The sequence below is a fragment of the Magallana gigas genome, chromosome 9, assembly GCF_963853765.1.
Source record: "Magallana gigas chromosome 9, xbMagGiga1.1, whole genome shotgun sequence".
NCBI classification, from domain to species: Eukaryota; Metazoa; Mollusca; class Bivalvia; order Ostreida; family Ostreidae; genus Magallana; species Magallana gigas.
The window spans coordinates 27,559,224-27,586,095 of NC_088861.1; the positions used below are offsets into that span (position 1 = coordinate 27,559,224).

The 26,872-nt window shown below is 32.8% G+C and overlaps 1 protein-coding gene across 5 annotated transcripts in view; it reads left to right on the top strand.

Moving 5' to 3' along the window:
- Positions 1-26,872, top strand: part of LOC105328374 (biogenesis of lysosome-related organelles complex 1 subunit 3) — a 72,547-nt gene that overhangs the window by 16,576 nt on the left and 29,099 nt on the right. Inside the window, exons 4-6 of one of the 5 annotated variants that reach the window (XM_066070493.1) lie at positions 6,625-6,644; positions 6,898-7,019; positions 9,264-9,670. In XM_066070493.1, the coding sequence (XP_065926565.1) occupies positions 6,625-6,644; positions 6,898-7,019; positions 9,264-9,395 (274 nt within the window). In that variant the 3' untranslated portion in view covers positions 9,396-9,670. Of the gene's footprint in view, positions 1-4,294; positions 4,417-6,624; positions 6,645-6,897; positions 7,020-9,263; positions 9,682-26,872 lie in introns of those variants that run through there. The other 4 variants (XM_066070497.1, XM_066070495.1, XM_066070494.1 and 1 more) reach the window with 4 other exon arrangements.

A 26,872-nucleotide genomic window follows, 5' to 3' on the forward strand; every position in this document is an offset into this window, starting at 1 on the left:
TATTTTTTGTTAAATTGTTAATGGCAATTCATGATCATTTCCTAGCACGTTTTTGGACACTGGTGGAACATTTTCCTCTCATGTAATTTCATGTTCGCAAGTCAAGGGTTTCTGATCTGCACCGCTTGTCACAAACTACTCTGAATTTCATTTGTATACATACAAAAAGTTCAATCGGTAATTACTTCTTGTTCATTATTACATGTATTACTGCTAGAATCTCTGTGAGAAGCGGTGCGGATCAGAAACCCTTGACTTGGGAAGATGATGTAATTTCCTATGAAAAGATAATGAGTTTCTTGGCGAAAGATGGTTTGATGGTATATTCCTGCAAGGTCAAAAGGGGTTAAATGTCTTCCTTAGACAATATGGAGGGGTGTGTAATATTTTGATGATATATATGTGCATTCGTTTTTTAACCAGGGACATATATACTATACTTAGTATTATTATATAAGTCCCTGCTTTAACTTGAACAATGGAATGTCATGTGAAGGTGTTTTGAAATAAATAATAGGCCTCAAGCCTCCCTCAAAAGATCAAAGCTTAAATTAAATCACTTAAAACTTTCTTTGCTTCTGTATATCTAAACTTTTTTCATATCAACGATTTGATAATTGATATTATATGTTTGATAAGAATACATCAAAACAAATATGTTAAAGGTATAAGAAATAAACTATTTCAGCTTATTTAACAATGACATATTTTTTTAGTACAAATTTCACAATTAATGTTGCATCCATAGCAAGATTTGAACTTGCACCCCTGTAAATTTGAACCAGTCACCTCTTAGGGCATGGAAGTTTTTGCAAAATTTAAAAATTCCTTGTAGAGTCTTGATCATTCCTATGATGAATAGTTAACATTAAAGCTATACACGCTATAATTTACGTGAATTTTGAATGACAGTGAAAACGCATGTGTTTGTCTACTTATAAAAGTTATCCTTAATCTGTAAATTACAATGGTGAATTCCATCCTGTTACAAAGATATAGATTTTTAATTGTTTATTTTCCTGCCAGGAAAATATACCTTTTCATGAATATTGATGAATGAAGAGCGAAACCGACCTCATTGCGCATGTCCGCGGAGAACTAGGTGGTCGTTATTGTTCGCCTAATTAAATATCCAACTTGATTTTTAATATGCTGAACAGTTGTTAATTTGAAATACATACATGTATAATGAGTAAAATACGTCTGTCATTCACGATACCCTTACTTCTGCATTAACACTAATAAGATCTATAAATAGCACATAGGGGAAAAACACAGGTCTACGTCATTTTTTTAAAGGAAGTATTCATATCTACTCACAGGCTTGTATTTTTTTCCTTTGTTTGTACTCGTATATCGGACAAATTTATGCTTTACTGAAAATGTTCTTTCCTATCTATTTGAAACTATCACAATTATGAAGATGTTGACCCTTCACCAGTTGTGGTATGATAGACTAAATTTAGCTGTCGATATCACGTGATAGATTGATATTCACGAGGAGGCATTACTTTCCTGGCAGGAAAATAAATATTTTTTATTGTTTAATATTTGTGATCGAATTGAGCATTATAATTAACAGCATAAAGATAACTTTTATTAGTAATCAAACACATACATTTTCCCCTTTATTCAAAATTGACGCAAATTATAGCGTGTATAGCTTTAAGATGTAAAATAAATTCTCTGTAATCATTAAATGCCCGATGTCAGACAATCGGACCAGAACTTCGTGAATGTTGTGTCTATATCTGGAGAGGCCCTGGAGTCAGATGACGAAGGGGAGACAAACCCACCCATTCCTGCCCTTAGAGGTACCATTGTCAATCAGCTGATTCATGCAATATCTATATTTTCATGATTTTGTAAAAGAAAAGGATAGCAAAAAAATTTTAATACTGGAGATTCCTAATTACATGTAAGGAAATAATATCCAATAAAATCAGGAGAAGCATATCTTGCAGATTTTAAAATCTTGATTTTTTCTTGCAAGGTAAACTAATTAAATGAAACTATGATAAACATTTGAGGTTCATGATTTCATATTCTCGTGATTTGATGCAAAACGGTTAAATCAAATTGCGGAATTAAGTACTCAAATAAAATAAGGAATGGGAAGTAATTTTATTTTGTATTCATGTAATTTCCAATCAAAATAAAATAAAATTCGTTTTTTTTTTTTTAGCTCTGATATATACATGAAGCATGCACATGATTATTCTGTTACATGTACATTGTATGCAGGTTTTAAACTTAATAATTCTGTTTGTTAGTATGCAGTGACATGCATGGGGTCTTGTAGGTAATACATGTATTTATACATTACTTGCTATCTTTCTATGTAGAAAGGAAATAAAAAAGAGAAGAAAATTAAAATTCTGCCAAACTGTGCAGAAAGCTATTGCCAAATAAAGAGAGAGAATGAGAGAGAGAGAGAGAGAGAGAGAGAGAGAGAGAGAGAGAGAGAGAGGACACTGGGTCCCATTCAGTGACCAGCAACCAAAATTATGACAGGTAATTCCAAAAAATGAAATGCTTTCTTTGGTGATTCTTGTGGAGCACATGGCTAAAGTTTTAAGTTGCATTTGGCCTTTAACCCAAAGGTTGCTGGTTCAAACCCTGCTGTGGTCGTTTGATGTTGTGTGTTGTACACTTAGACAAGGGACTTTATCTACAGTGTCTTAGTCAACCCAGGCAAAATTGGGTACCAGCTTATGCTGGGCTTTAACCTGCAATGGACTGGTGTCCCCATCCAGGGGAAGTCAATGACTCTCATCTCATCTGCTTAGCACCATAGAAACCGAAATAAGCACCGCCCTTATGCACCTAATGGCTCGGAGAAGAATATAACTTTGGTGATTCATGCAGGATATGAAGGTGGCAACATTGCAGAAAAATTACATAACTCACTAACACGGGTTATGTATTTTTTTCCTGAAATGATTGCTACCTTCATAACCTGCCTGAATCATCAAATAAAGCATTTTATTGTTTGTTACATCTTTGCTTAAACAAATTAATAGATTGATTGTTAAAAGTTAGTAAAGTTCACTAAATTTCTGTTAATATGCATCTGGTGCCTAAGCTAAAAGAAAAAGCCATATCATCTCCTATTGGAATTTAAATCTGATACCAGTATGATTTTTTTGTGCTGTCCTTGATTTTTCTTTGGTTGATGAAGGTTTCGTCAAATCGATAAATGGGGTATATAGATTTTATTCTTGTCAGTTTCTACAGAGCTATGAATTTAATTTAAGGAATAAGAAATCATTCTTTGAGTAATATGAGGTGATAATTTCGGTCAGGTCATGGTCAAAACCAATAAAGCCCGAAGGGCTTTATGAAAGATTGACCACGCTCTGACTGGATTTATCACCTCATAATATTCAAGGAATGGTTCCTTATTACTTATATCATTTTAAATTATTTCCAATTTGTACATGTTAAAACAACATACATCTAAAACCACTATTTTTTATGTAACTCATGTTATTTATTATTACGCAGCACAACCAATACCGTTTTTCGGTTTTGCTATTAGACATGCCCATTTTGTGTCACTCAGGTTTTATGAATTTTTTGGGTTTTAGGGTTCAAAATTGATTCCTAATGTTATCACAGACAACGACAGTTGAAAATGTAAATATAACAAATTTCGATGAGAAATGGAATGAATTATACTTGTTGGTTGTAAATATATAATTATGTACAAGGTGCATGTATTAGATATAGATATTTTTCTGATTAAGTTTTTTTGTGATGGAGAGGATGCAGCATATATATACAGAATCTATTTTATGTTATATTAATTTACTTGTATATCTGCAACACTATTTGTCCGCCCATGTTTTATTTGCTTGAACAGAGTACTGTTTATGAAACATATTAAATACCAAAAGAATAAAAAAATAATAATAAGGTATGCAATATGGCTTCATGTATTTGTAGATATTGTTTCTAAGTTAATATTTTGCTTATTGCTTGTTTTGATTTTTTTCCCCGGTCTGCTCCACAAGAAGTTAATTAAGTGTGAGGACCAACCAAAACATTTGGCATACATCTTTTACTTAATGGTATATTATCAAATTTGGTAAACTTTAGTTTGAAATTTAAAACATTAATTTCAATCAATTTGAGTTTAAAATATTAAATATATATCTGTATATGTAAGAATTATTCATAACTTAATACTGCAAATGTTAAGACCACAGTGCAAAGCCTTTTGTGTTATTTAAGCAATAAACCATATAATATTGAAAAAAATTCAGTGTTTCTGTTTTGTTATGACATATAGGAGAGAGGAATGCCAGTTTGAGGAGACACTTGGTGGATTCTGTCCATCAGATGTACCTGGTGTCTGCCAAAGATCTACACAACACAAGTCTGCAACTCCATAAGTCAAAGGCTTTGATTGGGGTAAGTACATGTAGCCAACAAATCAAAGGCACTTATTGGGGTAGGTACTTGTAGCTATCAAATCAGAGGCATTAATGGAGGTAGGTACATGTAGTCAACATATGAAAGGCACTTATTGGGGAAAGTATATGTAGTCATCAAGTTAGAGGTACTTATTGGGGAAAGTATATGTAGTCATCAAGTTAGAGGTACTTATTGGGAATAATATATGTTATCATTAAGTTAGAGGAACTTATTGGGGAAAGTATATGTAGCATCAAGTTAGAGGCACTTATTGGGAATAGTATATGTAGTCATCGAGTTAGAGGCACTTATTGGGGAAAGTATATGTAGTCATCAAGTTAGAGGCACTTATTGGGAAAAGCATATGTAGTCATCAAGTTAGAGGTACTTATTGGGGAAAGTATATGTAGTAATCAATTTAGAGGTACTTATTGGGGAAAGTATATGTAGCATCAAGTTAGAAGCACTTATTGGGGAAAGTATATGTAGCATCAAGTTAGAGGCACTTATTGGGGAAAGTATATGTAGTCATCAAGTTAGAGGTACTTATTGGGAATAGTATATGTAGTCATCAAGTTAGAGGTACTTATTGGGGAAAGTATATGTAGCATCAAGTTAGAGGTACTTATTGGGAATAGTATATGTTGTCATCAAGTTAGAGGCGCTTATTGGGGAAAGTATATGTAGTCATCAAATTAGAGGCGCTTATTGGGAAAATTATATGTAGTCATCAAGTTAGATGTACTTATTGGGGAAAGTATATGTAGTCATCAAGTTAGAGGTACTTATTGAGGAAAGTATATGTAGCATCAAGTTAGAGGTACTTATTGGGGAAAGTATATGAAGCATCAAGTTAGAGGTACTTATTGGGGAAAGTATATGTAGTCATCAAGTTAGAGGTACTTATTGGGGAAAGTATATGTAGCATCAAGTTAGAGGTACTTATTGGGGAAAGTATATGTAGCATCAAGTTAGAGGTACTTATTGGGAATAGTATATGTAGTCATCAAGTTAGAGGTACTTATTGGGGAAAGTATATGTAGTCATCAAGTTAGAGGTACTTATTTGGGAAAGTATATGTAGTCATCAAGTTAGAGGTACTTATTTGGGAAAGTATATGTAGTCATCAAGTTAGAGGTACTTATTGGGGAAAGTATATGTAGTCATCAAGTTAGAGGTACTTATTGGGGAAAGTATATGTAGTCATCAAGTTAGAGGCACTTATTGGGGAAAGTATATGTAGTCATCAAGTTAGAGGTACTTATTGGGAATAGTATATGTAGTCATCAAGTTAGAGGTACTTATTGGGGAAAGTATATGTAGTCATCAAGTTAGAGGTACCTATTGGGGAAAGTATATGTAGTCATCAAGTTAGAGGTACTTATTGGGGAAAGTATATGTATAATACAAGGGGTTATGTATTTTTTTTTCTGCAATGATCGCTACCCTAATAACCTGCATAAATCAACAATGAAAGAATTTTTTTGTTTATATTTACATCTTTCTTTTAACAAATTAATAGATTGACTGTAAAAAGTTAGCAAAATTCATTAAATTACTGTTAATGTGCATAAGGTACGTTAGCTAAAAGAAACAGTAAATAGTCTTCTATTAGAATATGTATCTGATATCGGCATGATGTTTTGTGCAATCCTTGATTTTTCTTTGGTTGATGAAGGTTTCCATAAATATGGTGCATAGATTTTAGTCCTATGAATTGCAATAAATTTTGATAAGAAATGGGGTGAATTATACTTGTTGAATGTAAATATACATGTATATGTACAAGGTGCATGTATTAGGTATATTAGGTATTTTTCTGATTTAGTTTTCTGTGGTTGGAGAGGATACAGCATGGAGATATGGAATCTATTTTATGTTATATTGATTTACATGTATCTGTCAACACAATTTGTCCTCTCATGTTTATTCGCATGGACAGAGTACTGTTTAAGAAACATAATAAATACCAATAAATTTAAAATGAAAAAGATAATAATTTATATATATATATATATTTATATATATATATATATATATATATATATATATATATATATATATATATATATATATATATATATATATATATATATATATATATATATATAATATGGTATGCAATAGCGATTCATGTATTTGTAGAATTCTGATATTGTTTCTAAGTTAACATTTTGCTCATTGCTCATTTTGATTTTTTTCCAGTCTGCTCCACAAGAAGTTAAGTAAGTACAAGGACCAAGCAAAAACTTTTTGCCATACACCATTAATTTTGTAAACATTTGTTTAAAATTTAAAACGTTGCACTAATTTCAATCGGTTTGAATTCAAAATACTTAACATATATCGGTATACGTAGGAATCATTTATAATTTAAAACTTCAAATTTTAAGGTCACAGCACAAAGTCTGTTGTGTTATGTAAACAATAAACCACATCATTTTGAAAAGAATGTTTCCATTTTGTTATGACATATAGGAGAGAAGAATGCCAGTTTGAGGAGACACCTGGTGGATTCTGTCCATCAGATGTACCTGGTGTCTGCCAAAGATCTACACAACACAAGTCTCCAACTCCATAAGTCAAAGGCTTTGATTGGGGTAAGTATATATAGCAAACATCAAAGGCACTTATTGGAGTAGGTACACGTAGCCATCAAATCAAAGGCACATATTGGGGTAAGTACATGTAGCCAACATATCTAAGGCTCTTTTTGGGGAAGATACAGGTAGCAAACATATCCAAGGCACTTTATATTTGGGTAGGTACATGTAGCCAAGATATCAAAGGCACTTATTTGAGTAGGTACAGTAAAACATGGTTATAGCGAACACGCTTATAATGAATTGACGCTTACAGCGAAGTGAATTTCATTCCCCAAGTCTCTATTTCATGTTGTAAACTTGACGGATATAACGAATTACGCTTATAACGAAGTTAAATTGGCCGTCCTTGGGACTTTGTTATAAGCGTGTTTTACTGTACATGTTACCAACACATCAAAGGCACTTATTAGAGTAGTTAATGTAGCCAACATATGAAAGGCACCTATTGGGGAAAGAGTATATGTAGCTTACATATCAAATGGACTTGCTAGGGTAGGTATACTTAGCTAACAAATTAAAGAGACTTATTGGGATAGGTAAATGTACAAGTAGCCCATAAATCAATTTATTGCAGTTATCATATGTACTTAATCAGGAATCAATGATCTTACTTGGTTTTCATCATAAATGCGATAGAGGTGTTTGTGTTCAGATGGACAAAGGGGGGTAATTCATTATATATAATCTATTTATTGTTGCTGGAGATGCTTTGTATTTAAAGAGTAACACTGCTTTTAGAAATTATTGAATAATCAATACCAGTATATACATGTATAAAGTACATGTGTGTGTTAACTGTTTTAAAACCAAAACCCTGTAAATTGTGTTATGTTTTCAATTTCTAAAAAAATTGTTGATACAAGTAGATTCATCCAGAAAATTATTTAATTTTGAAATAGCCAACACACTGTTGTAAAAGCTCCCCCATTTTCTCCCCCTGTTTAGAATCTCTGTACATATTATTAGCTCACCTGAGCTGAAAGCTCAAGTGAGCTTTTCTGATCAAGATTTGTCTGTTGTCTGTCGTCTTTGGCGGCTTTGTCGTTGTAAACTTTTCACATTTTCGTCTTCTTCTCCAGAACCACTGGGCAGATTCCAACCAAACTTGGCACAAAGCATTACTGGGTGAAGGAAATTCAGGTTTGATCAAATGAAGGGCCACGCTCTCTTTAAGGGGGAGAAAATTATTGAAAATTTGTTGATATTTTTCAGAAATCTTCTTCTCAAAAACTATTAGGCCAGAAAAGCTTAAGCTTGTGTGGAGGCATCTTCAGGGAGTGTAGATTCAAGTTTGTTCAAATCATGTTCCCCGGGGGTAGGGTGGGGCCACAATGGGGGATCAAGTTTTACATAGGAATATATAGAGAAAATCTTTAAAAAATCTTCTTCTCAAAAACTATCAGGCCAGAAAAAGCTAAAATTCGAAAGGAAGCATTCTCAGGTAGTGTAGATTCAAGTCTGTTCAAATCATGGTCCCCGGTGGTAGGATGAGGTCACAATGGGGGTATCAAGTTTTACATTGGAATATATAGAGAAAATCTTTAAAAATCTTCTACTCAAAAAATATTAGGCCAGGAAAACTCAAATTTGAGTGGAAGCATCCTCAGATTATGTAGATTCACGTTTATACAAAGCATGGTCCCCGGGGGTAGGGCGGGGCCACAATTGGGGGATGAATTTTTATATAGGAATATATAGAGAAAATCTTTTAAAAATCCTCTTTTAAAAATATTCTGGGAAAGTTTTCAGTCCAAAACGCAGTTACTTGTGCGAAAGCACAGGTTGTGCAGATTAAAGTTTGATGAAACCATGATTCCCTAGAGAAAAGTGGGGCCACAAAATGGGGGGGGGGGGTAAAGGAATAGAGAAAAATCTTCTTACAGGTATAACAACAAAAGGGTCTTGGATTGGAAGACTTTTAATTTTTTAGCAAGATCTACTGTACTTAGTTGTTAAGATACTTTGATTTCGATACTGTAATGCTAATTTGATCAGAGTTAAGGCAATTGTTGCTCAGGTGAGTGATGTGGCCCCTGGGCCTCTTGTTATTAGGTTTAAAGTGCATGCTTCAGTCATTGTTTAAGTAGGCAAGTAAGGCAGAGTAAGCCTTTCTACCTTAATGATGGTCTATGTGCTTGTATGTGGTATTGTTAATATGTTCTATATATTTTTACATGTTATAATCATTTCTATATATATTTTTACATGTTATAACCATTCTAATATATGTATTTGTAGGATCTCTCCCACAATATGAGGAACCTGACCAATGACTTGTTTCACTTGGAGGACAGGGTAGATATCATAACTTCCTGTATGATCCTACCAGACACCAATATTAATGTCAGTGGAACCTCAGTGTCACAATGAGAGAGAGAGAGAGAGAGAGAGAGAGAGGGAGAAAGAGAATCTTAAATCCTTGTATGGTTCTACCAGACATCAATATTAATGTCAGTGGAACCTCAATGTCACAATGAGAGAGAGAGAGAGAGAGAGAGAGAGAGAGAGAGAGAGAGAGAGAAGGAGAGAGTTTTTGTATACAGCAGTATTTACATGTATAAATTATTTAGAAGTAAGTGAATATTAAGTTACATGTACATTGATCATGAATATCAGTATTTAATTAATACCAGTATAATTAAACAATATTTAATGATATCAAGATCTTATTTTTTGATGTTTTGATATAGAGAATAAAAACTAACATTTTGGATAAAATGCTTAAAGGGACTTGGACACGATTGAAGCTCAAAATTCAAAATTTTATTTTTCCAATTTTAATATTTAGAATGGTTAATATGGGTACTTTTAATTCTTTATCAAAATTTGAAAGTCAAATATTAAGTCATAAGCAAGATACAACGTTTGAAATCTATGTTTTGTAAGCAAGGCTCAAGCTTTGCTATGGTTTACATATGTGTTTTTATTGGTATAAGTCTCAATCAAATGTTGCCTTTTTTCTGTTTATCATATCATTTCCACGAGTCAATTGGTCATAGAAATGGTAATTCCATACTTTACATTATTTGTTAACAAATATAAGACTTGGGCTTTGTTTAGATAACAATGATTTCTTACCTCTGTATCTCTCTTAAGACTTGACTTCTAACATTCAAATTTTGGTCAATCATTCAAAATGAGCAAGTAAACCATTTTATACATAAAATAAGAAAAAGAAAATTTTGATCAAAAATCGTGTCCAGGTCCCTTGAAAAGTTTTATTAAGTATATTTTAAGAATTCAAATACTTTAATGACCTTGTTACTGCAAATAATCAATGCAATCCGATGCATGTCAAAAAGTTCCGATTAGTTGCGAATCAACTCACTAATGACGGGGGGCGGGGGGGATATATCAATATTAAAATGACCTACTAAAGCAGTGCAAAAACATTTATTACCAATGTGAAATGGTTGACTTAGAAATGTAACATCTAAGGCAAGTTACTGAATTTTAAATTTAAAAAAATACATCATCGTCATCACAATATGCTCGAATATTGTTCCTATTTTAGAAATGTAAAAGTTATAAATTCGGAGATACATTGCTTTAACAATGGCTTTATAGCGTCAAGCATCTATTGTGGGTATTAACGTGAATGGGGACTTAAAACATTAAACATAGAAATAATCTGTCATGTTGTAAATTTTGAATTTACTGGGTGGGTGTAAATACAAAATTTACAACATTGTCATGTTGTAAATTTTGTATTTACACCCACCCGGTAAATTCAAAATTTACAACATGACAAATCTATAAATATTATTTTCATTTTTTTTTCAGCAGAGTTGTGTTACCTCCCTTAACTCTGGGCTATTACTTCTCCCTACCATACCTAGCATGTATTAACTTGTTTCTCACGCTGTGGTGCATTTGAAACGTCGCCCCCACACCATTAGACTGCTAAATAACAGTCAATAATTAATGTCCTCATGAACAGGTCTACGATCTTAGGAGAAACGATGATTAGATGTCAATCGGCCACATTAGGGGCAAAAAATAAATCACTCCGTATTCCTGGCTAAAAGTGTGCTTCTCCCATCTCGTCATTGGGGCTATAATTGTTTTACACAACTATAGAGAGGTGCGGTTTACGTACCTTAATAATGTTAACATCTCTATGTCAGCTTCATTCGATTATATCTAATTCAGTGACATGATACAATTTGATACTTTGAAGGGAAGGGATTCAGTTTTCTTTGCAAAATATAACAGCTTATATTTTCAAATTTAGATGAAAAGAGATCAAGCTTTCAACATTATTAAATTAAGCTGAATAGTATTTTGTATGAAAATTGCATGATATTTGCATGATATTCGCATGAAACAACAATGAAGCATAAGATATAATTTTCGCATGAATATTGTGCGAAATTTTAATCATATGATATTCGCCTGAAAATTATGTCAAAATCGCATGAAGTTTTTGCATGAAATTCATGCGTGTTATTTTTCGTCTCCTTCTCATGCGAAGAATTCGCATGAACTTCATGCGAATTTCATATGAGAATCATGCGAGCCACTTTTGCCTGTGTGCAATTTGATACTTTGAAGGGAAGTTATCCAGGAGAGCCCGTAGGAGTGTTCACTTGAAAGCAATAAGGAAAAAAATTGTCTTATACCATTTCTTACATACAGGAGTTTAAAAGGTTTAACCAATAGCCCATTATTAACATAGGAGTTTGTATACACCTTCCTATAGAGGGTGTGCCAACTATAGATACATACATGTAAAGACACTTGGTGCAGCGGCGTCTTATTCTGCAAGCGAGGATCGAGTCCTCTTGGGACCATTGGGCCAACACTAGCGGTCCGTTTCAGCTCGGGGTTTTATGCAGTTTGAAATAGACCACTTATTTCTTCCACACTTCGACTGTTTCTCTAAGGTAGTCTAGCTATATAATTTTGTGCATTTATTTGCAAAACGCAGTCACCATGCAGTACTGAAAGAACGATTCAAAACTTTAAACCTTTTAAGAGTTACTTCTCTTAGTTCACATGTGTTTGGCTAGTCAGTTTATTAATGTATTAAAATCATTTTCGCAAAAGGTATTTTATTTTGATATGCTAGATATTTAGAGCAAAACGTATTCAAATGCAAAATTTTCTCTCCGGTAAAGAAGTTTATAATTAAAAATAAAAATCTGATTAAATAAATAGATTAACAGTAACGTGCAGTATATGTAAATGTACATTTTTAACAAACAAGCATACACATACATTTTCGGTCACATATTGTGAACAGTTTTTATGAAACATTAAATGCAAATGCAATGACCTTTTTTCTGACGGATAACTTTTCCATGATATAGATAAATATCGGTAAATGTCCCAAAATAGGTTAAAAATACATTCTTTAAATTTGAAAAGTTCTTCTTGAGAGAGAGAGAAAGAGAGAGAGAGAGAGAGAGAGAGAGAGAGAGAGTAAACACAAACCCACACAGGAGAAATAAACGACTGAAAAGAGAGAAAAAGAAATCGCTTATTCTGTTATTCAATACTTGTGCACGCAAAAATATAATGTAACATGTTCACTAATTATACGTTTCTCTGACTCAGAGCACAATCTAATCAAAAGAATATCCTTACATGTACTAATATTCTTCTAAAGAAAACAATTTTTAGTAGGCCATTTAATGTTTTAGCATACAATACCGGTATATAGCAAATTAATTTTAGAACTGGTAATGATATACGTAGCATTAAACTAAAGATGAACGGACAACCTTGTTCAATGCTTAGTTTTCTAAAGCAAAATATCTGCAGTTATTTTTATAGGCCTACTTACTGCATTATATACTATATTTGGATTACTTCCTTTTGACCGATGAGAGAGAGAGAGAGACAGAGAGAGAGAGAGAGAGAGAGAGAGAGAGAGAGAGAGAGATCTGTAACATACGTTTTTATGCATATATATGCACTATATATATTATGTTTATTGGTATTGCTTATTTCTGAATATTAGTGGTTTTTCTTCCAGGAGTATTTGACACATTAGTATATGTTACATATTTTAGAAACATATTTAATTTAAAGAATGTACTTCATATATGTATACATGCAATTTTCTCTGTACATGTAATTATTTCTTAGATATAACCTTAAACCTTTTAATTAAAGTACAGATTAATGTAAACTTTATTAATCAACTTTTACTCATTTTCCTGATATCAATGCATGGTACATATAACATTTCTTACAACACTTCTATGGAACACTTTATAAACACAAGAATTAATTTGTGCTGTGCAGGTCAACCATGTTTGATTTAAATTAGGTTTGGCAAATTATCGATGACAGAATCCAATCAGATCGAGGGAAATGACTCTTTAATATATGCATATATAAAGTAAGAATCTTGGTTTCTTTTTTGTAGATTGATATACGAAATGTTGTCCAATAAAAATCAAAAGTGATATACTTTACATGCATCAAACTATAGTACACTGTACACTACCAGTACTGAGTGGAGGTCACAGGGTAAAAAACCAGGTTCAAACTTAACCCTCTCTAGATATTTTCTGATTGTCAAATCGTTGCACGGTGATTATTTAAGATATCTTTAGAATCCCTTTATATTGCAGCACATTAAGCTTAAATCACTGTGCAACACTTATAAGTTGACAACCCCTACTGTTATTAAGATATCAAAGACAAAGTTCAAGGGTCAAACTACACTACCAGGTATCCTGATATCAACTTTAATGCTGACATTTAAACTTATGTATATATACTCGAGATTTTCTCTGTATTGACAAATGTTGAAATTTTTAAGAAATCAGATCTTAAAGAAAATTAACAATAAATAACAGAGAATCTAAGCTGATATTTTCTCATGAGGTTTATATATAAAAGTAAGAATCTAAAATCCAGTTAAAGTGACAACTGTCTAATAAGTGTCAAATAATATTGTAAAATTTGATATTTATCAATTCTAAAAAATGATCATTTGGTACTCAATACAATGCAAACATTTCTTTCCAAAAGTAAGGAAATATCCTTACTATAAAATGATTATAGATTTTGTTAAATTGTCAGTTTTATCATATGATAGTTTAAAAAATATCTGTAAAGAATAAGAGATGTTTGCAACACCTAAATCTTGAGGTTAGTTTTAGTCAGCAAATGTAATTAGGACAAAGGTTTAAATGTTTGAATTACATTTACCAACATATTACAAATTTACTTTCATTTATCAACACATATCGATTTTATTTTCACATAAAATATATAGGTAATAAGTATGTATATAGACTTGCAGGAATAAAATACAATATCTCAGTTGTTAGTGTCACTAAAGTCTGATAAACATAACACAAATTACACACACACACATACATTTTGGTTACATTTTATATAGGCCTAATAAACAATTGTTTATGTATAAGAACATAGCATTACATTTACACATGATGAAATTTATTTACATTAAATCATATGTGATGTTTACTTTGTACACATGAATAATGAAATGTTCACAGTGACATGCTGTATTGGATTTTCTTTACTTTACCTGTTTCATGTTCAGCCACAAAGAGGTTGTCTCTAGTGTCCAAACACAAACAATATGGATAGTCTAAATGACAGTTGTCAATTAAGCGGAGGAACTGTCCATCCTGATCCATGATGTGGATACAGTAGTTGTTATAGTCCGCTGTCAGGATCCGACCCTGGCTGTCTGTAGTGATGCCAACTGGTCTTAATGGTTTCTTGGTAGTAGAGCGAGGACTGGAGTAGGAAAATCGGAATTTGCCGGTCCGATTGACCACCACTACTGCACTGGCTCTATGGTCAGCTACACAGATATCTAGGTTCCTGTTCTCACTGATGTATTTAGGGTAACGATGATCAGATGAATAGAGAGGTTGTCCTTTGTCATCAAATTCAATCGTTTGTTTCTCTGTGGAACCAGAGTAACACACAACTTTTGCTTGTTTCATATCATCAGTGTTCATGACAACCAGGAGGTCACCAGAGGAGGTACTGCAGCCACAAAGAGGTTGTCTTTAGAGTTCACACATATACCGTATGGAAACTGTAAATAGCAGTTGTTAATGTAGCGGAGGAACTGTCCGTCCTGATCCAGGATGTGGATACGGTGGTTGTTACTGTCTGTTGTCAGGATCTGGCTCTGACTGTCTGTAGTGATGCCGGCTGGATTAAATGATCCCTTGGTAGTAGAGGGTGGACCGGTGTATGTAAATCGGAATTTCCCGACCGTATTGACAACCACTACTGCACCGGCTTTATTGTCAGCTACACAGATATCTAGGTTCTTGTTCTCACTGATGTATTTAGTGTAATTATCGGACGAATAGAGAGGTTGTCCTTTGTCATCGTATTGAATGGTTTGTTTTTCTGTGTAGCCAGAGTAACGCACAACTTTTGCTTGTATCTCATCATTTCTGATCATGACAACCAGGAGGTCACCAGAGGAGGTAACACAGATAAAGAGAGGAAACCTCCCCTGTATTCTGATCACTGTCTGTATCTGTGTATTCTTCACTATGTTAACAGTTCTATCATCGGGATCAGTATAAACTAGTTCACCACTCTGTGTCACTGCTACGTCCTCAGGTATCTTCCCTGACTTGGCTTGGATTGACTTCACTAGTTTACTGTGGAGGGTGTAGAGTCTCATCATGTTGTCTCCACCAAACGTCCACACATCATCATCATCAAGACAGGACACACTGCGTAATGTATTAGATTCCCCATACTCGGTGTTTATATCTGCGATGATCAGTGGTTCATCAAAGAGCGGTTTGTTCGGAGGAGAGGACTCAGCACCGGGAGAATCCAATGTGTAGCCATGTTCTTCTGTTTTGATAGATAACGCTGACAGAGAACCAATCTGCTGATAAATATGTTCATGTTAATCTTCTGAGGGGTAAAATGTGGTAAGGAGAATGTGAGCTTAGGAGGCAATCTTCTGAATTCAGCATTCTTTGATTTGTAGGCAGATACAAGGCTGATATCATTGGAGTTCAGTAGTTTCTTCAGATCAGCGATGCTTTGTTCAATTTCAGAAATACTGCATTTGATTTCATGTTCCTGCTTATCAAGGACAAACAAGTGTTTTGATTTCATTTCATTCATGTCAGACTTTAGTTTTTGGATGGCAATATCTATTTCTTTGTGCAAGTCTTCTCCATGTTTGTCTAGAGCTGTTTGTTAACACTTAGTTCATGCAAAGTACACATAATAGGCGCACTGCTGGTTTGTGGGGGTAATGTCCTTCTTGTTATGACATTTGGTTAAAAAGGTTAGATAGAGTCACAATATCTTGGAGTTTTCATTCAAATTAGCTTTCTGAACTGGTATGTTAGATGCTATATCTTGGTATTTAGGATGAATTGATCTTTCTAACTCTAGTAAATCTCTCTGTAAGACCTCTTTCTTGGTCTCAAGGATTTTCAAAATTTCAACTTGTTTGTGTCCTAGATGTTCACCAGAGGAAATACACTGCACACAAATAGGAATGCCACACAGTTCTCAATACAGTTCGCATAGTTTTTTGGAATGTTTTGAACACTCAGGAGAAAACTTTCGATTTTTAAATGCCACTACTCTGTGTTCTAAAGATTCGTCAGAAAGATGTTCCCCTACACAGGCCTTACATAGATGTATCAGACAAATGTCACAGTACATAGGGGGATTGGGGGTCTCACACAGATGACACTGTAACACATCCTGGGCCCAAGTACGGCGGTCCATGGTCAAGCACTTTGAGGGATTTCTAAAAAAAAATTCCACTTGCGATCATATTGTACAACCTTTAAATAATTGCAGCTGTATTCAATTTGACTTCATTGAGTGTTCACAAATAAAACAAATGAATAGAAAACTTTTTTCTGATAAATTCTATAAACGTGTGTTACATATAACATCTTTAGCACCAGTTACTAACTCATAAAAAAAATAGATACCTTTACTTTCCAATATGGCGATTTAGATATTTTTACTTCCTGTTATGATCGCTACGGTGATGTGACACGCTCTAGATATCTACCCGTGTGATCATCACGTGATGAAATACAGTGGTGGGTGCAAACAGGGTAGCGACCCCTTTCGGTGCAATTTTTTCCAATAAACATGCAATTAGCCAAATTATTGTAATTTGTGAAAGTTATTTCTTTTTCCTTTCCACCAGGCAACTTTTCCCGTCTTGTCTAAAATGAGGGTCATTAATTATTACATGTTAGTAAATTGAATAGAATTGAATTGAATTGAGTTAGCATCTACCGTCATAAATCCCCCGATTTAAAAAATGAAGAAATTTGCATTTCCATGATTGGTGTTTTTTTACATGTTTTACAGTTTACTAATTATATTCCGCTTTGTGTTCATAGAAGATTTGCCTGTCAGTCTAATTAGTCTTTTTAAAAGCCAATGTTTCACTTTTCATAAAAACTGGATCACAATTGTAATATTTTTGTAAACTATTTATTAAATATGAATGAATATTTATTTTTCACGCTTTGTTCAATAAATTTACGATCTCATTGTTTCATTTTGTTCTTAATTTTTTTTATCATTTTAATTTTTTGAATCAAAGTTAATAACCGCAAAAGTACTGATTGGAGTGACGAATATTTACAAAGGCTGTCTGTGGTCAATGGAACAGCAAGATTGGAATTCTGCTGCTTACACCAGTCTTAGCATGAAGTTTGGTGTATATACCATGTCGATTTTACAATCTATCAATAAACTGCGCAGAAAGCAATTTGTACCTTAAAGTTATGTTGGTAAATGTAATAAAGGTATTTTTTGTTTTTCTCACAGATGACACTGTAACACATCCTGGGCCTAAGTACGGCGGTCCATGGTCAAGCACTTTGAGGGATTTCTAAAAAAAAATTCCACTTGCGATCATATTGTACAACCTTTAAATAATTGCAGCTGTATTCAATTTGACTTCATTGAGTGTTCACAAATAAAACAAATGAATAGAAAACTTTTTTCTGATAAATTCTATAAACGTGTGTTACATATAACATCTTTAGCACCAGTTACTAACTCATAAAAAAAATATATACCTTTACTTTCCAATATGGCGATTTAGATATTTTTACTTCCTGTTATGATCGCTACGGTGATGTGACACGCTCTAGATATCTACCCGTGTGATCATCACGTGATGAAATACAGTGGTGGGTGCAAACAGGGTAGCGACCCCATTCGGTGCAATTTTTTCCAATAAACATGCAATTAGCCAAATTATTGTAATTTGTGAAAGTTATATCTTTTTCCTTTCCACCAGGCAACTTTTCCCGTCTTGTCTAAAATGAGGGTCATTAATTATTACATGTTAGTAAATTGAATAGAATTGAATTGAATTGAGTTAGCATCTACCGTCATAAATCCCCCGATTTAAAAAATGAAGAAATTTGCATTTCCATGATTGGTGTTTTTTTTTACATGTTTTACAGTTTACTAATTATATTCCGCTTTGTGTTCATAGAAGATTTGCCTGTCAGTCTAATTAGTCTTTTTAAAAGCCAATGTTTCACTTTTCATAAAAACTGGATCACAATTGTAATATTTTTGTAAACTATTTATTAAATATGAATGAATATTTATTTTTCACGCTTTGTTCAATAAATTTACGATCTCATTGTTTCATTTTGTTCTTAATTTTTTTTATCATTTTAATTTTTTGAATCAAAGTTAATAACCGCAAAAGTACTGATTGGGGTGACGAATATTTACAAAGGCTGTCTGTGGTCAATGGAACAGCAAGATTGGAATTCTGCTGCTTACACCAGTCTTAGCATGAAGTTTGGTGTATATACCATGTCGATTTTACAATCTATCAATAAACTGCGCAGAAAGCAATTTGTACCTTAAAGTTATGTTGGTAAATGTAATAAAGGTATTTTTTGTTTTTCTCACAGAACTTGTTTTCCTTTTATTTTTTATTTCAATTGTTTCTGACAAAATTACTTTTTATGATATTTCTGCTTTATTTCGAAACATGCATGAATTAACTGATTAACCCGGGATCGTGTTAAAACATGTTTTCTTTGGCTGGATGTCATTCAATGACCAAACTATACTACAGTTTACCTAAGTATGACAGGTTAATAATCAATAGAGAGAGAGAGAGAGACAGACAGACAGACAGACAGACAGACAGAGGCAGACAGAGAGACAGATGGAGAGAGAGAGAAAGAGAGAGAGAGAGAGAGAGAGAATGGCACTTGACCATATGTATAAAATAACTTTCCATCAAAGGATTTGAATAACATAATAATTTTCTAAATTTCTTGATATATGAACCGTTTGTTAACACTTAGTTCATGCAAAGTACACATAATAGGCGCACTGCTGGTTTGTGGGGGTAATGTCCTTCTTGTTATGACATTTGGTTAAAAAGGTTAGATAGAGTCACATCCATTAAACATCTATATGTTTCTATAAAAAAAAAAGGAAAATAAAAAATAAAAAAACCCCAGGTGTTACATTCCTGCGTCAAAGCACATAAATGCTCACCATTTAATGAATGTGTTGTTTCATTATTGTGTATGCATATTTAATAATCACTGCTCATTTTGTGTATTGTCATGCACAGTACATACACACGTCAGTACATTTTCATTGGAGCCAGTTGAGTAACGTACAACTTTGGTTTGTTTATTATCATCAGTGACCATGACAACCAGGAGGTCACCAGAGGAGGTACGCAGAGGAAGCCAGGTCCCCACCGCCGTAGTCTGATCACTGGCTGTATCTTGTATTTTTCACTTTGTTAACAGTGCCATCACTAGGATCAGTATAAACTAGTTCACCGCTCCTTGCGAAAACTATGTCTACTTGCTGTTTCCTTGAATCGGTTTGAACAGACATCACCATCTTACCTTGGAAGTTGTAGGGTATCATTATGTTATCTTGACCACTGGTCTACAGTTCATCATCACTCAGACGGGACGCGTTGCATAATCTATTAGATTCCCAATACTTTGTTTTTATATATCTGTGATGATTTGTGGTACATCAAATGGGGTTTTATTTGGGTTAGAGGACCCAGCACTGGGAACCATTGTGAAGCCATGTTCTTCTGTGTTGATAGATAACTCTCACAAAATGTTTATAAATATGTTCTTTGTCGATCTTTGTAGGAATGAATTCTGGTAAAAAAAGAAATTTAAGTTTATGAAACAATCTTCTGAATTCGGCATTCTTTGATTTGTAGGCAGAGACAACCCTGACGTCATTAAAGTTCAATAATTTTTCCAGGTCTGCAATGATCTTTGTGATTTTAGAAACACTGTATTTGATTTCTTCGTCTTGCGTTTTTCAGACAACCAAATGTTAAGATTTCATTTCATCCACATGAAATTTCAGTTTTTAATGACATTGTCTATTTCTCTGTGTTTATCTTCTCCATGTTTGTCTAGAGTTGTAGTCATATTTTGGGAATTTTGTTTAAGATTAGACCTTTAAACTGTGATTTCAGATGCAATATGTTCACCTGAACACACTCAAAACAAATCGGAATGTCACATTGTTCACAATGAAGCTCACACAATTGTTTAGAATGTTTTGAACACTCAGAAGCAAGCCCTCGTTATTTAAATGGTACACCTTTGTGTTCTGCAGATTCATCAGAGAGATGTCCTCCCACACCAGCTTTACAGAGATGTATGTGACAAATATCACAGCACATATTGGGCCCCTGGGTATCACATTGATGACATCGTAACACATTCTGGGCCCAACAACGGTTCATGGTCAGAAACTTTGAATGACTTTGTGGGTTTTTAAAAGAATTCTGAAAAAATAACCTATTTATCATTAGATAACTTATTATTTGAATGTTTGGTGATACAGGATGCCGATGGAATGAATTTTTCCTCATTAAAGTAGTCCGAGTATCGCACTACGTCATAATACGGATTTTACAATATTGGTTCGACTTTTACAAAGCGTTTTTGATACCCGGTATTGATTTTGCTCTACATCGCTGTTATAAACAATGGCAATAATAAGCAATTAGAACGGTAATATATGTATTCTATGAGAGATAGAAATGATTAATGTTGAGAAACTCGATTCTGTTAAAGTAAAATGAAAAACGAAGTTTCTGATTAACCAGGATCTCAGGTATGCTTATATCTTCTTTGTTTTGACACCCCCCCCCCCGAATTTTTCTTTTTCTTTTACTAAAACCGGTTTAAATTTAGAGACAGAAGCTATTTCGAATTTAATCAATCGTCAATTAATTATTGTTTAAATGATATCTAACATTGTTGACAGATCTAGGCAGAAAACTGTAGCAACATGTGATTTTTACAGATTGTTTCGTCAGGGTCTACTTGGTTTAGAGCTTATAGCGTGAAAAGTAATCCGTCAACATATAATTTTTTTTACCAAATCTTTTTTCTAAGATGTCAATCTATAGAATAAACACCATGAATTTAAGTTTGAGTCCATAAAATAGCCAAAAAATTACCAAACGCGATACTAGCATTGCATTTTTTGTATTCTATTTTGTTACATTAAGTCCAAAAAGCGTACTTACTTACAAAAATTTGCGCAAAATTATTGATGAGGTATGGCTTAAATAAATATTTATACTCTACTTTGTATGTTCAGTTCTAATTTTCCCAAAATTGGTGAATTTTTTTAGGAAAAAAGGACGTCTGACAAATTTCATAATTGTCAATAATTTTCGCAAGGGGGTTCACCCGTCTGAGAGGTGATAACAAACAAACTAGCATGTAAACATACATATTTTCTTTTGAATATGTATTGCTAGAATGTATATTTATAATTTAAAGCTAAGCTTTTAATGATTGAGCCCATTAAGTGCCGAGTATAGGACTACCTTAAAAAACTAAACTCGGGCATAATGGTTTAAATTGACATAAACTAGAAAATGTACTTGATTTTGGCCTTTATAAGATTGATAACATCTTAAACATTTCCTCATTTTTATTTCATTCAGTGTTTACAAATAAATCACTCACTGTCTTGGATAAAGGCTGCAAACACATGGTACAAAACACTCCTAAACAACAGTTACTTATTCGAAAACAAACCTTCACAATCCAACGTGGGCGATTCATGTATTTTTACTTCCTGGTCTGGTCACTTTGGTCCATGGTGTGACACGGTCTCGAGGTTGTGATCATCACATAAAAAACTTCAGTGGTTGATAGAAGGGTACCCGTTCCCCCTCTCGTTGCAAAAAAGAACTTGATAATAATTCTTATAAATTAAGACCTTATTAAATCTAAACAAATTAAATCGTTCTGTTTCGCTAAAGTCTGACAATTGCAGAAAACCAGTTTTAATCTATCTAGGCTTCTATTCAGATTTCCTCCCAAAAAAGAAAAATAAAACGAAAAAAAAAGAAGATATCGTTTGTACAATGGAATACAGCTTTTCAGCATTTTTTATGTTATGAAATTGTGAATCATTTCAGTTAAAAACAGAATATTATCAGATATTTTTATGAAGAATTTGGAGAAAAAAAGTTATCTTTGAAAAAAAATAAAATGTAAATATCCTGGAATCTGATATATGAGGGACGGGTTCAATTAACATGAAGACGTGTATATATTTAAAAAAACATGTATTGTATTATAATCATATAGATATTATGTGCAGATCTATAATTTTTTCCAGAGAAGGTCAGAGGGAGGAACTTGCTTGCAAGGTATTGTCCAAGGCAAATTTCTGTAAATTAATCTTCTTTCCGATTTTAATGAGGCTGAACTATAATAGAGGTGGAATGGGAATACTGGGACCCCCTCCTCCTCTCCCTCCCTTTATATCTGCGTTGGACTATATTAAAGGGACAAAGACCTGATTTGATATCAAACAGGGATAGGGTGGATTACTTCAAACATAATCGATTAAATTACAATTACTTGGGATTTTAAAAGTAATCGATTACAAGACTTTCAATTTTAGAAGTCAATTTCATTCTATAATTTTAAGTATCAAAATGCTTTTCCATGAATTAGCGATTTAGCAATTTTTTTATAAAACAGTTTATTTTATAAGAATGAGTGTTATAAAAGAGACTACATTATGAATATATCTATCTAATAGTGAATACTGACTTATAAAGTCAGTATTCATTATGATCTGTGCGAGGATGACAGAAATCCGTTTATCGGTTTGTATTTCCGAATTGGTTTCATTTGCTATAGCTATACTTATATTGGCTTGTTCATGGTAACAAGGGACAGTTTGGGAAAAAATACTTTTTTTTGGGTTAAATTGAGAATTGCTGTACATTAAGGCTTATGACTGTTGCTAAAATCCATGAAGTGATTTTTAATGATTATCATTACACGTAGTCAGACAGATGTCTCGTGTTGAAATTGATATGCACTATGTAGGCATCTACTATTGTTAAGTACAAAAAAATCAGGAGTAAAATGCGAAACTTTCGGCTATTTCTGAGGTGTTGATTTTACAGTGAAATAGCAAGCTACAGAAGGGAGGAGAAATAACACGAAACGTAGGTGGGTGGGACAAAGTAAACTATGCATCAGTAATTTTTTGATATGTTAATTGGGACATACACAGGATTGTCAACCTGTTGTTACATGTAGAATTCAGTTTGGGTAGATATAAAAGGCTGAAATATTAGGAAAAAGGCCTTATAAGGAGTGAATTAAGATATTTGTGTTGAGTGGGAACCGAGGAAATTCTGGTTACAGAGTTTCAAAGACACATATCCCCTTGCTTCAGTGAATTGTATGAAAAAACTGTTCTGTGGAAATTTTCAGTTAAACATTCATTTATGTTTAATCTTGTTACATGAACACAACAGTACTTAAATATTTAATCGTATTGCAAACTTTGGAAAAAACAAGCATGCTAGCCGCTTTTAAGTAATTCCAGTACTTTGATTAATCTTGTTCATTGACATCCATTTGAAACTCTTTCGTACACACAGTCACATGATTGTGAGGAGCACGGTGAGTGAGGTGGAGTCAAGAAGGGTTAGTGGTGAACCTCACATGGCTGAAATAGTGCAAAAGAGGCACACGTTATTTAGAAGAAAATTTATCAAACAATTTATTAAGACAATCAATCAACAAATGTTCGTGCTTTGACGGTACGTTATATCATCACATAGTGCAATATGAAATGTGATCTAATTGATTGCTTGTTTTAATTTTAAAAAACATGAACAATTAAATAATAATGAGTTTTAAAAATATACTCACTCAACTTCCACTGTAAAGTGAATAATTATGAAAGAGCGGCCGTTTTAGATAATGCTCAACTTTTCATTTTATATATATGTCTCCGAGTTCAAAACGATTTCAATGAGTTTTCAGTCAAATCAACGGCTCAAAACATTGTTTGATTGTTCACAAATATGCTATTGGGTTGTTGTAATTTCTCAAATAAACCCTTTGTTGAATTTAATCCAGTAAAATTAACAAATCTTTCGTATGTACTTGAATGCTTTTATTATTTTTTGTCATTTTCTCATTGCGAATTGACAACAATTTTATTAACACTAGAAGTTGATATATCAAAAAAACATAACGTATTTTAAAAAATTGTAATCGGAAAAATTATATTATATATATTTTTTTAAATTTTTATTGCAATGATCAAACGTTTAACAAATAGGCATTTAATCTTATCTTACATGTTAAAACATGATCCTGATATATTGATGTTACCTAATGTTCATCAAATATATCCTACCCTCTACTAATCGGATCAAGATCATCAAATTTCGTTTAAAGCTTATATGAATAAACTTGTAATTTTGATGCACCTTTAATTCGATTTTTAATTTTTAGTATTGCATCCAGCTTTCAGATTCTCGATTAAGAACAAAACTATTTCTCGATGAGCTGACAATGCACTAAGGATCATTGTCGTGCAGCATTTACTTTGCACATAATGCTTTACTTTGGAAATTTAACCATTATCTTTATATTAAATCTTTATTTCTGTTTATCGCACAAACAGACCCCACGCTAACCCACTCCTCCTAAATTAATGAACTTGTTTTGAAACGAGTTTGTTAAATATTTTGTAAATAGATCAATGTTGTTTTTTTATGACGAATGCATTCAAACGGTGGTTTTTCAGGATAAAAAATATGACAGAAGAACTGCACAAAATATGATAGGTTTTTAAAAAATATATCACAGCTATGTCAATGAAAGCTTAAAAAAGAAGACATCGTTATGCGTATGTATGCAAAATATTAATTATGGTCAATTAACGACCTTTATCGGAGAGAGAGAGAGAGAGAGAGAGAGAGAGAGAGACCTTATAAAGCAATTTCTTAAATTTTTGATTTAAAAAGGATTTTACAAAAATTGTGCTCGATTGTTGAAAAACTTTTTTTTTGCGATGATAGTCACTTTTATAGCGCGTATTAATCACCAAAGAAAGTTATTTCATTTTTTTATTTCCGCATATATATTTGAATAATTCAAGTACATGTACATGAAAAGTGAGTACTAGTAAACGTAAGGCTTATTTTTTATTAATAGTTAACGAAAAACTGACAATTTTACCACATATGTGAAGGTAACAATAAACTTGGAAACCATACTCTTAATGTAGCTTTCGTTTGAATCATCATAACAAATTAGCACGAAAAAAATCATACACCACAATAGGAATACATACACAACATTAATACTTGAACAATATGATCATTATTTATCATATCTACTTGAATTAAAATAAACACTAAATTATAACTACATGTACATCTAAAGATACTTTTGAACGCATTTTTTACAAGTGAAAGAACTGCATGTAAATATATTAACACTTGGATAGGTCGTTTAACTAGATTGTGTAAATTCTTGTTTTTTCATTTTCTATTTTGAACAAAACATTTTTTTTTCATTTTCGATATTTATCAAAACAAATTCTTAAGAATTAGGTGAAATTAAACATGGATGTAAATAAACTAATTTCAATGAGTGTTCATAGGTCATAATTATTAAATTCAAATGAAACAAACTTTATTGATCAATTAGGGCCCCTTTAACTGGCAACAGACTAAGTGGAAAATCTTGTAAATAAACAATATGCACAATTAACACATATTCAAGAAGAATAGAGTTGTATGTATGAAAAAAGACAGACATAAACATTGTGTTTGTAAACATGTATCATTACATGTACATGTATGTATATGCATAGCATGTAGATTCATATAAAATAGTCAGATTTTACTTAACATTCTAAACATTTTTGCAGTAATCTAGAAAAATTTCTTGATCGGCACGTGGCACTTACCTAGTGCTAGTGGTATAGAGGATAGGGGTTGCAAAACTATTGTGTATTTAGACTAGATTAAACTTAAATTACATTTTTACATCTCAAACCTATTATTTCTGGGAAAAAATATTTGATTATTATTTTCATTCAGGGATAAGACAGAAAACTCAATATTTGCCTACTCGTAAATTACCTTAGTCTACAATAACTTGATTTGTTTAAAAGAGCTTTTTACTATATACCAAGAGGCATGTCTTCTACATGTACTTCACTCCTCAACTCCCCAAGGTGATTGTTAAAATATGAGCAGTTTGTTTGCAATTCTAAGGGCATGTTTACGAGAAAACTATGCAAATATGAAAAAAAAAAACATTAAAAGGAAAGATGATTATCTTTTTAAAGAGGAATATTTAATAATTAATTGTTGCACATATTGTGTCATATTTCTATCTGTCGAATGATGAAACAAGAGTGTAATTGTTGGCTGGATGCTAAAAATGATTATTATTCATTTTTGTCAGTTTTTGAGAAAGAATTTCTCAGAAACCGGCGATTTAGTTTCTATTTTTTTTGTTAATATGAAACTCTTATTATATTTCGCTATTGGTATATCAAAT